Source organism: Centruroides sculpturatus, unplaced genomic scaffold (assembly GCF_000671375.1).
Source record: "Centruroides sculpturatus isolate CEXI.00-Female unplaced genomic scaffold, Cexi_2.0 scaffold47, whole genome shotgun sequence".
In the NCBI taxonomy this organism is placed as follows: Eukaryota; Metazoa; Arthropoda; class Arachnida; order Scorpiones; family Buthidae; genus Centruroides; species Centruroides sculpturatus.
Window position 1 is genome coordinate 1,165,070 of NW_019384385.1, and position 17,778 is coordinate 1,182,847.

Here is a 17,778-nt window from a genome sequence, read left to right on the forward strand (position 1 = left end):
TGCATGTAGAGATTTCAATAATTTTAAAATTATTTTCAGTTGTATCTTCTCATTTTGATGTGTGCAGTGAACAATTTTATATTCTACACAATAATTTTAATAATTTCAGTCTTCTGTATAATGACACTACAACATACAGAAATGTAATGATATCCATTAGCTTGAAATATTAATCCATTTTACACTATTTCTTTTATCAGTTAGGCATATCAAAATTTTCAGAAACTCATCCTTATAAAATAACAACTATGTTCATGCAAAGAATGTTTCTAATCTGATTAGCAGCATTTAGGGGAAGTAAAATTAAAAGCAATATGGTTTCGACAAAACCAAAAACATATATTAAATACAATTTCCAACAAGTACAAAATAATATAAACCTGTTTAAAAAAATACAAATTCCACAAAATTCACTTTTATGTTTTAATTTGTTTAAAAAATACAAATTTCACTGACAGAATTTTCAATAATACTAATACATATGAGATTTTTTCATTGTAAAATATAAAAATTAAATTCACTCTCACACAATTACATAAAAATGTGCCTATGTTTTTATTAATAATTTAGTTTCAAAAAATTAATCCTTATTTATCAATAAGGTATTTAAGTAAACTTTAGTCACATGACAAGTTGTTTACCTAAGAGCTGCAATCATCATACTTGACTGACAGACTGGTTTGAGAATGTTGAATTAGGATTATTTTCCTGTACATGCTGGCTATATGTATTGTTTGCATCTATTCTTTGACTAGAATTTTCATTTGTTCCAGTGTCATATTTCTTTCCCTGCTGAGATAAATTTGCTAATTCCTCAGAATAATAATGTGGTGTATTGAGGTAGTCTTTCATTCTTCGAGGTAATGGTAACGTACTTATTAAATCTCTTCTTACCGATTTTAGAATGATAAATCTAAAAATAAAAACAAATGCAATAAGAATATTACCTAATTAAACATTTAGGGAATTCAACAAAATAATTATTGTAATAAAATTACAACAAATATATGAATAAAATCTAAATCCATAATTTTTTTTAGATTTATACTTAATTATAAAGCAAATTTGAAAGAAACTGTTTAATAATGAAATTTTTAATGTACTTATTGTTAAATTGAATATTCAAAATAATGTATCTTAAAAATAATGAATAAGAATGTGATTAAAATCGTTGTAGTGGGCGGAAAAATAATACAGTACTTTACACAGGAAGTGTATGGAAGAAATGAAGTCCAACAAATAAGAGGACAATTGTAATATTGATGATTTAGATGAAAGAAAGAACTTATCACAAAGCATGAAAATGGTATATCTGTGGCAGATCTGGTGGCCACATTTAAGATGCCAAAGTCCACAGAAAATTGTGTTTATTGATCATAAAGATCGGTAAATGCAATTTTCATTTTATTACACAGTATTTACACATTCTATTTATTATTTTTGTGTTTTAATTTATTATTAGGGCATTTAATTGTGTTATTTTTAACTTAAAACAGCAAATATACATAATTTAAGTTTATTGAAATTGTGTACTGTTTAAGGTCTACGAATGGATTAATTTGCTTTCCATTATTTCTAATGGAAAAAAACTGCTTTGAACTTCAAACAATTCAGAGATGAAACAGCCTCCTGAAATGAATTAAATTTATAGTACGAGACACCAATGTATTTTGGACTTTGCACTGTAAGCATAATGATATTTTACAATCAATTATAACAATCCCATAAATGGTCAGAATCTCATGGAAGCAATCTATTGAACATCAAATCAACAAACACAGATGTAAAAACAAACTACCCTCTTAAGTAAAAATAAGCCTTAACATTAAAAAAGATGTATTAATCAAAGTTGCATTAATTACACATAAAAATAAAAATATTGTATAAATAAATATAATTTTGATAATGAATTAAATGAAAAAAATTACAATATATAAATATAAAAACCTGTTACAATTTCTTTCAAGACATGATAATTCCAATAATAATAAAGTGCATGCACATTTGTAGACTAGTAACTAACATTTGTTTGATTATTTCATTTTTAATTTTTTTAAGTCAACTGTCATTTAATTATTAGAACTAAATTTTTCTAGATATTTTAAATTACTTTAAATAATATAATTATAAAGAATAGTTTTTAAGTTTCAGAGTACAGTGGGTGATTGGTTAATGAACAGTTCAGACTGCAAACAAATCAGACAATAAACACTTTTGTGAAAGATTTTTGTTTGGACAACAAACACATGTTCAGATAACAAACATCTCGCAGAACAAACACAAGAAGAAGCAACATGAAATAGTGAATTTCGATTGGTCTTTCCTTGTCTCCAGGTGACAATTCAAAACCTTTTGGAGCATAGGAGACATTAACATCGACGCTCAACCCAATACTGATCAAATAGTATCCCCCTGAACTTTGAAACTCTCTCTTGTAATTCCAACCTTTTGTTTACCTTTTTGAGAGAAATAATTTTTTTATAGTCTTCACAAGACTGTTGGACACTCGTTAAGTTTTGCATCAGTTTTTATTTTTGAAAGGTGAAAGTTTAGCTGTCCCATTGGATATTTGTTAATGATTTAACACCAAATTTTGAATTTCGTTCAGACTCACAATTACATAATTTTTTTTGTGCGCTAGTTGATTTCAGTTCTCTAAATTTTTTTAAGTGTTTTTCTGAACTTTTTATTTAAAAAAGAAACCTATAATATTATGGAGCCTAAAGAGTGGAGTGTGCTCACCATAGAAACCAAGCAAGAGATAATATCCAAGATAGAGTGTGGGCAGATGTTTGATGTTGCTAGGCAGTATAGCTTGAACAGGTCTACAGTAGGCACAATCTTAGCTAAGAATGACATAATCAAGAAGACTCAAGCATCTAAAGGAGTAACAAAAATCACATCTGAGAAACTAAAATGTGCCATCCATAAAAAACTGGAAAAACTGTTTTTAATTTGGATAAAAGAAAGGGAAATGAAAAGAGATGTAACTAGTATGACTATAATTCAAGAGAAAGCTTGAGAAATTTTTGAAGAACTGAAGAAACAAGCTCCACATGGCAATAAAATTCAAGGCTACCACTGGATGGTTTGCAAAGTTTAGAAGGAGATCTGGAATTAAACATGTGTTAATTCATGGCGAGTCTGCTAGTGCAAATAAAGAAAAGTCTGAGAAGTTCAGTCTCATTGAAGAATTCATTAAAAAAGAAGGATATTGTTCACAACAAATTTTCAATTGTGATGAAATTGGTTTATTTTGAAAGTTCATGCCAAACCATATCTACATCATGAAAGATCAGAAGAATATTCTTGGGCATAAACCCATGAAAGACCAATTAATATTGCTTTTAGGAGCTAATGCTAGTGGTGATATGAAGCTTATCCTGTTTCTTATCTATCACGCTGAGAACACCTAGAGCATTCAAAAAACATTCCATAATTAAAGAAAGACTGCCAGTAACGTGGATATCAAATAAAAGGGCATGGGTCATGCAGGCTCTTTTAAAAAAGTGGCTGGTTGAAGTTTGTACTCCAAGAATCAAGGATTACCGTCAGACCAATGAATTGCCATTGAAAGCACTGTTGCTATTGGACAATGCATCAGGACACCCAAAAGACCTTGAAGATAATTTGCTGGAAGACTTTCCTTATTTCCCTGGCTGACAGTTCAGTTTCTGCCTCCGAATACAACTTCGTTGATTTAGCCAATGGATCAAGAGTTTATTGCAGGTTTCAGAAAATTGTACATTTGTGCACTGTTTCATCAGTGTTTTGAAGCATACCAATTCCCATCAATGATGACATTAATTTAAAATGTTTTGGAAAGAAAAATTTGATATTATTGAAGTTATACAGCTCATTAGCCAGAAGTCGCTCAATGATAGTTGAATTCTGCTTGGTGAAAGCATTCAGGGATACAGAGTGGATGTCCTGAAATTATGGATGAAATTGTGACAACTGCTAGAGATCTGGAATTGGAGGTGAATGAAGATGACATTGAAGAGATCATAATGGAACCTGAAACTGATGTGACAACAGAAGAACTCCAAGAACTCTTGAATGAAGAACACCAAGAAACTCAGCGAGATGTGTTTTCTTCTGAAAAAGATGACGACAAAATAAAACCTATGCCAACATCTGCTATTAAAGATCTTTTGAAGAAATGAGAGAATGTCAGAACAATGGTCTTAGAATGGCATCCAAACCAGGTTGAGGTTAATAGGCTAGGGATCTCTACAACGGCAATATTATTAATTATTTCCAAAAAATCCCGAAGAAGTGAGAAAAGCAATCAACGTTGGACAGATTCTTTAACCCTCATAAACAGAAAAAAACATAACTGTGTATATTTGTATTTTTATTATTACATATAAATAAACATANCAAAAAATCCCGAAGAAGTGAGAAAAGCAATCAACGTTGGACAGATTCTTTAACCCTCATAAACAGAAAAAAACATAACTGTGTATATTTGTATTTTTATTATTACATATAAATAAACATAGTAAGAAAGTATATAAATTTTTAATTAGAATACCTCAATGACCTTTTTTTTCCAAAATATAAATTATTATTTATTTTTTGGGATCTCCAGAATAAATTAATCAAATTCCCACAAAAATCTATGGTAAATTGATAATCAGTTAACGAACAATTCGGATAGCAAACACAGTCTTGGAATGGATTATGTTTGTTAACTGATCACCCACTGTATTTATTTTTATGTAGACACAAATTTGTATGACATCTTCCTGCCAAAATCAAAAAATAATTAGAAAATTTAATGTAACATCCATTTTTGGCAGGTTTCCTAAAGATCAATANCATAAAAATCTATGGTAAATTGATAATTGGCTAACAAACACAGTCTTGGAATGGATTATGTTTGTTAACTGATCACCCACTGTATTTATTTTTATGTAGACACAAATTTGTATGACATCTTCCTGCCAAAATCAAAAAATAATTAGAAAATTTAATGTAACATCCATTTTTGGCAGGTTTCCTAAAGATCAATATAAAAGCAAGTTTACTGTATAATTAAAATTAAAGCTATATGTAATACAATTAATATTTATCTTTGTACATTTTAATAAAATAAATAATTGATCTGATTTGAAGCTGTAAATCTATAAAAAAAAATTAAATTGAAAAAATTAAGCAAAAAGTATAAGTTTAATACCTGCAAAGATGCTGTAGAGATTGGACTTGTTTAAACCTTGAAACAGGATGAAGTAGTTGTACTTGCATTGGGCCAAGAACTGGTCTTCGATGAAGAAAAAATAAATAACGTCCACTTCGAGAATGTGCTACAGCATTTTCAATAAAATCCACAATAGTATTACTTCGAAATTTCTGCTGACAACCAAAACTGAAGTTACCTGTACAAAAAAATATCTCTTGTCATTACAGTTCCTTATTTTTTCTACACAGGTCTAAATTTATTTAACAATTTTATTTTAAGCCTATTTTATTGAAAAGCTTACGAGACACTTAAAATTTTAGAAGCAATTACGAAAGTTATTTTTATTTGTTTTTTTTTAAGTTCATTATCATGCATTATTAAACTAATGAATAAAAATCAATAAATAAATAAAACTAAAATAATTTTCTAAATTAACAACTAATAGTTTTAATTATTAAAAACCTATATTAAAAAATACACGATACTACTATAGAAACACAAGTCTTTTAAAATAAATAAGTGTATCAATAATTTTTTTCTACATTTATAGAGCAGTCTGGTTTAATTATTTAGAATTTCAAAATCATCATTAGCTATGCTAAAATAAACATTCTGGGTATCATCTAGTTTGTGAAATCTGCAAATCTGACACAGTTGTCAGAAAAAAAATGTAAACAACTCTGATAGAAAAACGCTCCTAGTGAGAAATAGATCAAAGGACACCATTTGTGATAACAATTAGATGGGAAAGTTGACACATAGATGTCAAGAATGCACCATTATTGTCAACATTTGGTGATCATGTGACTCCTTTCCCACGACAATCAAATAAAAGCTCAAGCCCCCGGAAGCTCAGGGCAATCCAAAGGAAGTTATAGTTGTCAATGTGTGCATCTCGTCTCCTGGATCTCCATACAACGAACTTGAATAGACAAAAGGTGAAGATATCAGTAGAAGACAGACCATGGCTTCGAACTTCCATACTTATCACCACACTACAGTTCCTACATTGGACTATGATTCCTATGAACCATTAGATGCATACCATCCATTCCATCGTAGATATATTTTTATTAGAGCATTGTGAACTCTTTCTCTCTGAGAATAGGCTTAGCTGCTAAGATTGCTTAGCTGCCCTTTGTATATTTGTATAATATTTAATCACATTTAACCAACTTTGTGAACTTTAGATTTTAATAAATGCTTTGTTATTTTGTTAAACCTGTCTCCTGTCTACAAAGGACACATGCCAACTTGCTCATCTCCCTTGCCACTCAACAAAGAGCCATCCGAAACAACAACGTGAGTGGTCCTTGCAGACTGTTGCTGAATAAGTGGTCAGAAGGGATTAACCCTTAGCCCACGGTATCTCACAAGTTATTAAATAATCAATCTATTATTCATAATTTAATAAGTTTAATTCACAAAGTGGTTTGTCAACTTTTGTCATTTTGAAAATTTAAAACTGTTTAGAAAGCCAACAGTCTATTCTCAGAATTTTCTTTCTTCAATTAATTACCTTCTTAAAAGAATTTGTGATTTACGAATTCTTTTCATGTACTCCTGAAATTATCCAGCATGCAATCTCATTTGTTTTCTAGTTTTTTTCTTAATTTTTTGTACTTTGAGCAAATTTTGTCCAATTAAATAGGAAATAAGTACTTTTCAGTAATAATAATAAGCAAAACAACTAAAAATCCATTTGTGACATCAAACTCCATTATGATGACAAATCCAATGTGGCCATCATACAATACAGAGTAGAAAACATGAGAGATGAGAAAAAAATTTAAGAAATGGCAACTGGAAGAAAAATATCAAAGATTTACAAAGAAATAATCATTTGTATGAACTATAGAACACTGTTAAATTAAAGTCTTTAAAAATTATTATTGTATTGCCTTGTATTCATTAATTTTACACTGTTACATAATAAATTATAAGTTTGATTCAATCTGAAATAAAATATTTTCTAAAACATGTTACTAAATTAAAAATGTACCTTTAAAATTAATATTTTTTGTTATTAAATTAATTTGGTGTGTTTTTGGTTTTATACAAAGTAAAATATTTAAGAAAAGGTTCATTTTTGCCAAGGCTGATAATTTCAGAAATAGAAGTTTTTGTTTTATTCATGTTCAAACTTGGACAAGTTGTATTGTGTTTTAAATACGGATAAACAATAGGCTTAATAAATAATAGTTTCACTTTAATGGTTAGCAGATGAAGTTTATATTTTCATTTTACTTATATGTAGTATGGAATAATAAATTTTATTCAATATTCAATTAGTCATTAGTTCTGTCTGTGTACAGTACCTATAAAAAAACTTTAGCATGTAATTCTTAATGTTAAGGTGACCGACTTTTTTACAATGAAAAAGAGGACACTAATAAATTGAAGGAAAAAATATCGTAAATAAAAACCATTTTATTCATTGCAACAATAATATACTATAATAGTCTCTACTGCATGCATAGGTGCCATGTCGTGTTTTGATAAGAAGTAAACAAAGCCATTTGCGCACTCTCTCTCTCTCTCTCTCTCTCTCTCAAGGCCTCAAAGAGCATGTGTCTCATAATTGCATCTTGTTGCACTGTACAGAGCCTTGATGAATCATCATGTTAAATACAAACACATCGTATCACATCACACGCAATGAATCAGTTTGGCATTGATCGGATACAGAGATTTACAGATTAGTCTTCAAATATCAAAAAGGAGGATACGTAGGAGGGCACTTTTCGAGGGAGGACAGGACTTACAAAAGGAAAATGATTGGTCACCTTATTAATGTGATTTTTAATACTGTAACCAATTATATTTTTGTGTATATTTTTTATCACAACTTTTTTTGTGTGATTGTTCAAATATAATTTCTTTTCAATTAAGAATTTTTGACAAATTTTGAATACATCCAATAAGAATTTATACTCTATTTTTTTAATCTGGAATCTATTGTAAATGAACATCTCGTAAGTTGCCAAGATGTTCAAGATTATTTTTTATGTGCAGACCTAATAAATGATTGTATAGAATGTAAGCAACAAAAAAAACTATTTTTTACATAAGTATGTTCATATTTTTGTATTACCTGGTAGTTTATAACAAGGTTGGTCAAGCCGATCTGATAGCATGCTCCACAAAAGCAAATCAAATATTAATTTTGTTTAAAATAAATTTTATAAATTCTTGGAATCAACTAGTTGTTCAGAAGAATTTTTCACTGAATATACAATAAGAGATGTGGTTTATAGATTCCAGTGGAACCAGGTAGTTTTTACTATAGCTTACAGTGACCATAAATGAGAATGTTTGGTTTCCTTTTGCGCATGGACATGCATAATGACATGAACGGAACATAACTTAAGTAACGAAAGTGAACTGTCTCATTGTGCATGCACGTGTACATGTGCAATAAATGGAATGTCTGACAGATGTACAAAAGTCCTAACATAAGCACTTCACTACTATAGCAGAGCATGCTAAAAAGAACAAATGTGTGCATTGCAATTTGGACAATTGGTTTCATTACAAGACAATCAGAAGTCTAGAGATGGTTGCATGCCAGCCAATTAGCAGATATTCTTATTTCTACTAGTAAACACATTTCTATAGCATTTTACCCAATTACATTATTATTGATATTCAAAAACAGTAGCTAAATTGATAATATAGTAAAATCTATCTAAAATAGAACTTGAATAAAATGGTAAACTTTCTTAACAGAAAAAATTCTATGTTAAATTCTACTGTAAATTCTCTTTCTAATGAGGAAATGGAAGAGGTTTCTGGGTACAAAGAGCATAATCTGGGTAAAGCAGAAAATTAAGATTCTACTCAGACAAATAAGTAAAATTGCCTTTAAGTATAACAGTCATCACAGAGTTTAAATTAACAAAATGTAGACTTATTCTGAGAATAATTTCAAACTTTGTCAGAGAAACTAAGGTCAAGTGACAAGGAGACATATCGACACAAAATCTTTGTAAAAATTAACCAAATGTACAATTGAATACTTTTAAAAATGAAATAAGTTTTTTAAGAATTGAGTTACAAGATTTTGATCAATAGCTAACATAGTGGTTTAGATTGACTACTTCTTGTATAAATAACCTAGTTTCTTCTTTCAATTTGATTTATATGTTGCAAAATGTCTTTATTATAAAAAAATTAATTTTCGTAAATAAATCTTAATAGCTATATGTAATTTGCTATAAAATTTAAGGACTTATCACACCACAGTTTTCAATTGGAAACTGTGGTGTGATAAGTCCTTAAATTTTATATTTCAAATTACATATAGGTATTAAGAAGATTTATTACAATACAGGACAAAAAGCAAATAATTAAGATAATTTTCGTATTTGAAGTCCTTGTTTCTTGCAAAACTGAATTGAGGGAGTTTTATTTTACATGATTTTCCACATTTCCTGCATATATTTTAATGGTTTTTTCCTACTCAAATGACTTAGGATGTTTCAATTACAACTGAGATTGTAATTGAAACATCCAGTACTCACATTAATATTAAAGAAAGTATCTTTCAATATCATATCATCATATATATACATATTTACATATATATATATATATATGATATGCATATGCCATTTACCAGCTGAAAAAGATTAAAAAAACTATCTCTTCCATATAAAAACATGACAAACTGACTGAAAGAGATGCGAGATATTAATCAGTATGAAAATAATGCTCTGGTATCATTAAAAATAAAATCAATGAAAAAGTTTTTTTAAGTGCTGACTGACAGTACAATTTCCTGGAAAACAATTTATATTGTAAAAAATCTAGCAATGAGTTTCTTAACTTTACCAGCAACATTTGGTGACGCCATCTGTTATCATATTTTATTTAAAAACTTTTTATATTTTTATTATTATAAAATGGCAAAAAGCTTAATTTTGAGGGTAGGGATGGGTTTTATAAAAAATTGTAAATGCTAAATACAAGTAAAATCATCATTAAGGCCAACCCTACAGGAGATACACACAACCCTCATTATCTCTCCACCCCTTGACCTTTAACAACCAAAATTTAATAGCATCAATCCCTTCATTATAAACAAATCTTGCAAAAATTTCAGAAATTTTCAACAAAAGTACAGGAGTTATTAAGCTTAACAAAATTTTGCCCTCACATACACACATGCACACTTCCATACATACAGAAATTACCCCCAATTTTTTTGGATTTCTCAATGTTTCAAGGTGTCCTGAGTTCAAATATGTAAAAAACTTAGGAAGGTCATTTTTGACCAATCGCCACACTTTACCTCTGTTATATATAACAGTTAGGAAAGTAAAAATGATAACTTCAGTACTTTATAACTTATTTCATAATTTTAAGAGCAACATTTAGAAGGATGTCAATTACTATTTATGTTTAATTTTCCTTGAATCATGTCTTTAGTGGCCTTTTTACATTTTAAAACATTTTTAAAAAACTAAGATGAGAATGTCAAAAATTTGAAAATATACACTATACTCTTGATTCGCTGAACATTTTTATTGTTTCTTACTGTACAAAGAGAGAATGAGAGAGATTTCTAACTCCTAGACCAAACTGTACAACCAAACCAATATGTATCAGTTTAGTTCTACAGTCATCTGTATAACTAACACTGCAACCAAAATGAATGCAAAATAATAAAAGATAATGCTAAAATCCAGAAACATGAAGAAAATGTGTTTAAAAGAAAGTAATTCAAACATTAATAAATAAATTATAAAAAATAATAAATGAATAAACAAAAACACAGGACTACAGCTACACGAATCTTGAGAGGGTTTTCTAACAGAAGAGGAAGAAGAAAAAGATAAAACAAACCAATGCATATTTGTAAGCCAAAGAGAAACACACCCAAAGGCAATGCTAAAGCAGATGTGAAAAAGTGATGTACTGCATGTTTGTAAGTTACTGTTGTGTGACACCATGATACAGCACAAACTCACCAAATTCATATTTTATATAGAATATTGAAATCTATATATACTGTATAGTAACTGATGAGGGAACTGATAGGTCTGAAATGCATTTCACAATAAATACTTAGGAAAGAAAAAAAGTGCCTCAATTTCTTTCTGTTTGGTGACCATCCAGTGTGATATGTCCGCCTACAGGAAAGTGCACTAGCATGACGCATTATTCGTGAGAGTATTTTTGCTCAATATAAGCAGGCTTCTTCAATTGTTATAATTGAATAACAAGAACGAAAACATTCAGACAACATATGCTTAATTTTAATTTTCAAAATGATTGCTTGAATAGAATGTTTTCAAAATTAAAATTCAAGTATATGTTCTCTGAATGTTTCTGTTCTTGTTATTCAAAGTTATAACTGAAGAAATTTGCTTATATTGAGTGAAAATACCTTTAAAAAAACGTTTGTATTTTTCCTGACAAGATATAAAATTTGCTTAATTTTGTCACAAATTTTGGTTAATTCATAATCATCATTAATGTGCAGCTTTACTCTGTGATACCCTGGATAAAATGATTACAATAGATGGAAAAATTCTTTTCTGTAAGCCATGCCACAAAAACAGACTGCACTCAACTATTCCAATTAAAAAAGCACATTAAGACACAAACTCAAAGAAAATCTAAAATGCTATAAAAGTTGTCAAGAACTTCTAATCAAACTTATGCAAACTTCATGAAATGAACAAAAGGTAAAAGATGAATATTTTGACATGTAATGTATTTTTAGCATCCAATATCTCATGAAAAAACATTCAAATAACAAAATTTTAACAAGTAACATTTGGTAAGTTGACAGTTGCTGGAAATGTGGTGTAACCAATGGTTACACCATCCTTCCAGCAACTGTCAACTTACCAAATGAGTCAACTTTATGAAGAAATTACTTAGAGTACTGCTATGAAAAGGTAGACTTTCTCATTTAATAGAACATAAGTCTTAAATAAAAAAATAAATTAATAATAATAATAATTTGCAATTGATCTAATGCTTTTTAAGATAATGTCAGACTTTCAAGACTGATTTGTGTGATTCATATATTTCGTCAACTGTCAATGAAATTAGACAAACGCAGACATTACATGGCAAACTTGCTGGCAGGGAGGTTGTCTCTTTTTACAACATGTAAACCACAACTCATTGCAGCCAATGAGCTGGCAAATCTGTAGAGGAAAAGGTGGTATTATGGAACCCCTCCTTTTCAAACTAATAATAAAGGCAAACTGTAGCAGATTGTGGTTGAACTGCACTAGGCAGACATCCATAGCAAGGGAAAAACCTGTTTCACTTCAGTTAAACAGTTCAACTTACTCTGTGATACCCTGGATAAAATGATTACAATAGATGGAAAAATTCTTTTTTCTTTCCATAGTGAATCAGCATATTTGTGTTTTCCAAAATTTGAAAGTTTTGAATGGTAAGTGAATTTAATTATTTCTAAACTATAAAGCATGTAGTTGTATGTTCACTGGTGCATGTATTCCATTCCAGAGACTTAGGGGTACAAATTAATCTGTGTGATGTTCACATTTTTTAAAGTTTGGTCTTGACAGAGATAAGTTAATTCAAGATGGTGATGCGTGAAATACGGACCCCATTGATGCTTTTAATATGGAACCCAACTTCTCTGAACTCTCTCTTTGCAAGCAGACATTTGTCCGGAGCAATTTGTGAAAAAGACACTAGGTAGAAAGCCAATTCTTCCCGAGAATATCGAAAAAGAGCTGCTGGAATATATATTGTTGATGGAGGTAATATTTTTCTATTATAAAAGCATTTTTGCGATAAAATACATTGGAGTAAATAATTTTGTAATTATTTAACATTTTTTGTCCTTTCCTATTTGTTTTTGGCTACATTAAAGCATTTTTTTGAAAATATACAGTAAGGTTCCATATTACCACCCGATTTTCTCTAAGCCTACTTTCGGACTTTTTGTACAAAAGCCTTCAAAAACCATACTTATAATTACACTAGTGAAAAATCCAATTAGGAACATTTAGTTTAATAGTTACCAGTACTTTTCGCACAAAAAATATGGGTGTAGTTATGATATCTTGTTTACAATTCACTATAATGTAGTTGGAGTTCCATAATACCACCTTCTCCTCTATTATTTAATATTACATAATTTATTAATATAAAAATACCTAGTAAAGAAACTAAAATTTAATTATATTTTTGTTATCATTCCAAACATTTTTTAAAAGTGTATAAATGATGACATTTGCCTGTTTTCACAACCAAAATTAAGAGTTAAAGTTAGAAGTTAATCAATAAGCATTTGCATACTGTAAGTAAAATAAATAGTAATTAGTTAACTTCTAACTCCTTGATTGTGAATACAGCATTTACATTTTTTTATTTTCAAACTACAATATATTTTTTAATTTACCTTGTTTTTATTACCTATAAACTACCAAAGAACATCATTCTATTAATAATTCCAATGCACTAAAATAATTCACAGCTACTCAATTGAAATATGAAGAAGAAAAGAAAGTATATCTGAAGAGTATTAATGTATTTTTTATTTAATAAATTTAGCTAAGTGAATGTTAGATCAGTAAAATGTATTTAGGGTGTAGTAAATTCACAATATTAAACTTCTAGCATATACATAAATTTCTAAATGTATTAACATTCTTTACATTTTGTTTTGTACATACAAGTAATGAAATATAATACTTACCATGATCATGTTCTATTCTTACATGACGTACTAAACCATTTAATTTAAATGTCAAGCTAAAAATATAATGTTCATCAGAACTATCTCTTACAACAAATGAACCATCTGGCTCATTTGCAAGTAATTTTTCTGCCATTTCACCACTTATCGGTCCCCAATACCATCCACACTGAAAATAAACAAAAATAAATCATTAAAAAGTAATAGTTGTAATAATAAATAACAATATAACACAGGTTTATATGGTTTCTGAAGTCTACAAATCAAAGCTGTTTTTAAACAATTTTGATTTGTATTACAACTCTGTTCCTTCAACAAGCTGAAGGAACAGAGTTGTAATATATATATATATATATATATTGCTAATCTTTAACTTCTTCTATTTTATTCTAATTCAAAACATTTTTAACCTTCTCAAGATCATCCTTAGTGCTTCCATGTAGAATTAGATTTCTAAAAATAATATTTGCTTTAAATGTTTAAAAATATGTCAGAAATTTCAAAAAATGATGATTCAAAATAATCAACATTAAAAATCAATGTTCTTTTTAGAAATCTAAATTCTACCTGAAAGCACTGAAGATGTCCTTCAAGATGTTTTAAACATTTTGAAGTTAGAATAAAATAGCTGAAATTAAAGCTTAGCATTATATTTTTATTTTTAATCAAAGCTATTATTTGTTAATTCAGTCATATTAAACACAAAGACATTCTCCTTGATAAAGAAAGTTATAATCAGACTAAGTTCTACCTGAGGCTGAAATTATTAACAAAAATGACTTACAAATAGCCTAGCATACTTTTCCAACTGTATGATGTTTCTTGTAAACAAAAATAACCTAGCTCATAGATGTGCACATCAAAAAAAAAAAGGGTGCGTGCCACATATCAATGTAAACAGACTAGCATGGCAGAATTGCAGACGAGTTTTAGTGTGAGTTCTTTCGCTGTTAAAATAGTGTAAATTTGTAAAAATATTTGCAAGAACTTTGTTTCATCATAATTTCACAATTTCTACGAAATTCCTGGACAAAAATTAATAGTTCATCCAGACAGCGAGTCAATTCCTGGACTGTTCAGGTGAAAACTGGATGGGTGGTAACACTACATGTCAGTCATTGGGGATGCACTATAACCTTACCAAGTTTGATCAAAATCAGTGACGCCAATGTCATGCCATTCCCTCATGAGACATAGCTAGAATTTTCTGAAATTTTGCAAGGAGGTTTTGTGTATCAGGGGATTATGCTATTAAATTTTGGTTGTTAAAGGTCAGTGGGGGTTAAAGGGGGTTATGTGTCATATCTGAATTAGGGTATGCTGAGTTTTGCAGTAATTGGACAGTTCTATCTGAAATGGATATAAACATAGTGAAAACATTTGCTTAGAGTATATCTATCTATTCTTTTTAATTTAGGTTACTTATGTTACTCCTATGCAAGTCCCTAGTCCCTAACTGTAACTGATTTAGAACCGGCATGCACGTTATTCTTCGCATTGTAAAATGACATTGCACATGCATCAGGACTTCTGTTCGAACAAACCTAACCTGCCATCCAGGTAAGCGATTTTGAAAAGGTGGCAACACTACTGACATGTGCCAAGCAGTAAGGCACAATACTCAAAATTAAAAGAGAAAATTGAGGTTGAAAATTCGTGTTTTGAATCTCGGTGCTATCAATGTATTTTTTTTGTTTTCATTTTTATACAAAATTATAATTTTTAATATTTTTAAATTTATAATATTGTAAGAGAGAAGAACTGATTTATTTTCAGAAAACTACAAATGCACAATAAACAGGGTAATAAAACAATAAAATCAATCTGTTTCAAGTAAGAGTCAATTTTGAAAGCAATTAACAAATACTTCCTAACATTATTCATCTAAAAACAAAACATTTTCTGTATTTTCATGTACAGTATGTACTTACTATGGCAACAAAGTCATTGTTCAACCTAAATACATCTATAATTGCATCTTTGTTTGCTAAAGAATGAAAAAATGGCTTTGATATCTCATGCTAACATCAATAGCATAGAAATGTGTTCTGCAGAAGAATCACTGCACACATTACAAAATTTACATATTATGAAAGCATCCTTCAAAATCAAGACCTAATTGCAGCCAAAGGTTCTTCAACAATTTCAAAAGTTGTGAAGGTGGTAGAAAAAACATCGAGCACGCTGATATTTTCCAATGTATGAATGTAAATATGGTATGAATGATTCTCCTCCAAATTAGTTGATGATAGAGAAGTGTTTTTAAACATTAATCAAATTTGTTTTTCCAGTGGCATGTAAATATTCTTCTTATTGTAAAAGTCTGCATTTATTCAATGTGCACACTGCAGAAATAATTTTTGTAGAAGCATGTGAAACAATAAACATCATCCACAAAATTGTGCTCATAGAAAGCAAACAGATTGAACAATGTTAATAAAAAAAGACATTTTTATTAACAAAATTTGTCTTGAATAATCATAATTTTGTTTAAATCTATTCCTCTTCCCAAATGAATTATAAATAAGTGTTAGTACAAATTCCATACATACTATACACTAATGTTCAAAAATAACTTTTAAATAAATATAATAAATTAAAAAACACCAAGAAAAAATTATAAATTATAGTTTTGTATAAAAAAAGTTGATATCATTGAGATTCAAAACATAAACTTCATGATCACAAAACTGGCACAACCCCACCAGCCAGTATACAAATGGTAGAAATTCTAAAGCTTAAAATTAAAAGAGAAAATTGAGGTTGAAAATTGCAAATCATGTTTTACATGATTTGCAATTTTCAACCTCAACTTTCTCTTTTAATTTTAATTAAGTATTGCATCTTACTCCTTGGCACATATCAGTTGTTGGGGATGCACTATATCCTCTCTGAGTTTGATCAAAATGTTATGCCATCCCATCATCAGTAGGTATGCAAACAATTACAGTTGTGATCAGACTGCACATCTGGTATGCCACCAGAATGCATTAAAATTGCTACCCCCAATATTCTATAATAAGGTTTTCAGAAGCTTAATGTGTTCAGAATTTTCAATGTACCTACTATTTGGAGGTCTTGAATACCATGTCTGTATAAAGTAGCCAAAGACATTTATATGGATAAGAAGTGCAGAAAATTCAGGTAAACAATAACTGGGCAACAGAAACTTAAAAATTCTTGCACATTTAGCAAGCATACAATCTGGCATATATTATTTATGATTTTTGTAAATATTGGTAATATATATAAATATAAATATAGTTAAGACTTACGAATTATAAGTTACAAACTACGAGTTACAATTATTTCCAACTTAGAAAAAGGAAATGTTTCGGAACAATGTATTGTAGTATCGTTAATTATTTTATGTCAGAAGCAGTTAACAAAGTATCAAAGAAAAGCAGTTCTTCAAAAACAAATTCCTTTGAAGAACTTTTATACTTTTTTGTTTTAATTTATATTGTATTTAATGTACTGTACCGTACTTTCCGGCTTATAAGACGACTCCTGACTTTTACAGTTAAAATATAGAGTTTGGGATATACTCACCGTATAAGACTACCCCTCTTTGAGTGCACACCAAATAAAAATAAAAATCAGATTTGATTTCAATATGGTAATTTTAATTCAAATGCTTATGACATGCAAGTACTTAGCATGTCATAAGCATTTGAATTAAAATTACCATATTACCATATAAAACATAAAATAGAAATTACCATATAAGTAACAGTTTACCTGCAAATACTTAGCAGGTAAACTGTCACTTATAAACATAAGGCTGTTTGTCATCAAACATGTAAACATAAAACAGTGCAAGTGGATTAAACTTTTTCTAATTCACTCTAAAGCTGAAAGGAAGGATAAGACAATAAACCCATGGAAACTGTCATGCTGT

At 29.2% G+C, this 17,778-nt stretch overlaps 1 protein-coding gene across 3 annotated transcripts in view; it reads right to left on the bottom strand.

Annotated features, from left to right (window-relative positions):
* Positions 1-459: 459 nt before the first annotated feature.
* Positions 460-17,778, bottom strand: part of LOC111618058 — a 53,478-nt gene continuing 36,159 nt past the window's right edge. For all 3 annotated transcript variants that reach the window (XM_023359487.1, XM_023359486.1, XM_023359485.1), the window contains 3 exons: positions 13,878-14,046; positions 5,183-5,381; positions 460-913 (listed from right to left, as the gene is read on the bottom strand). In XM_023359487.1, the coding sequence (XP_023215255.1) occupies positions 658-913; positions 5,183-5,381; positions 13,878-14,046 (624 nt within the window). In that variant the 3' untranslated portion in view covers positions 460-657. The remainder of the gene's footprint in view (positions 914-5,182; positions 5,382-13,877; positions 14,047-17,778) is intronic.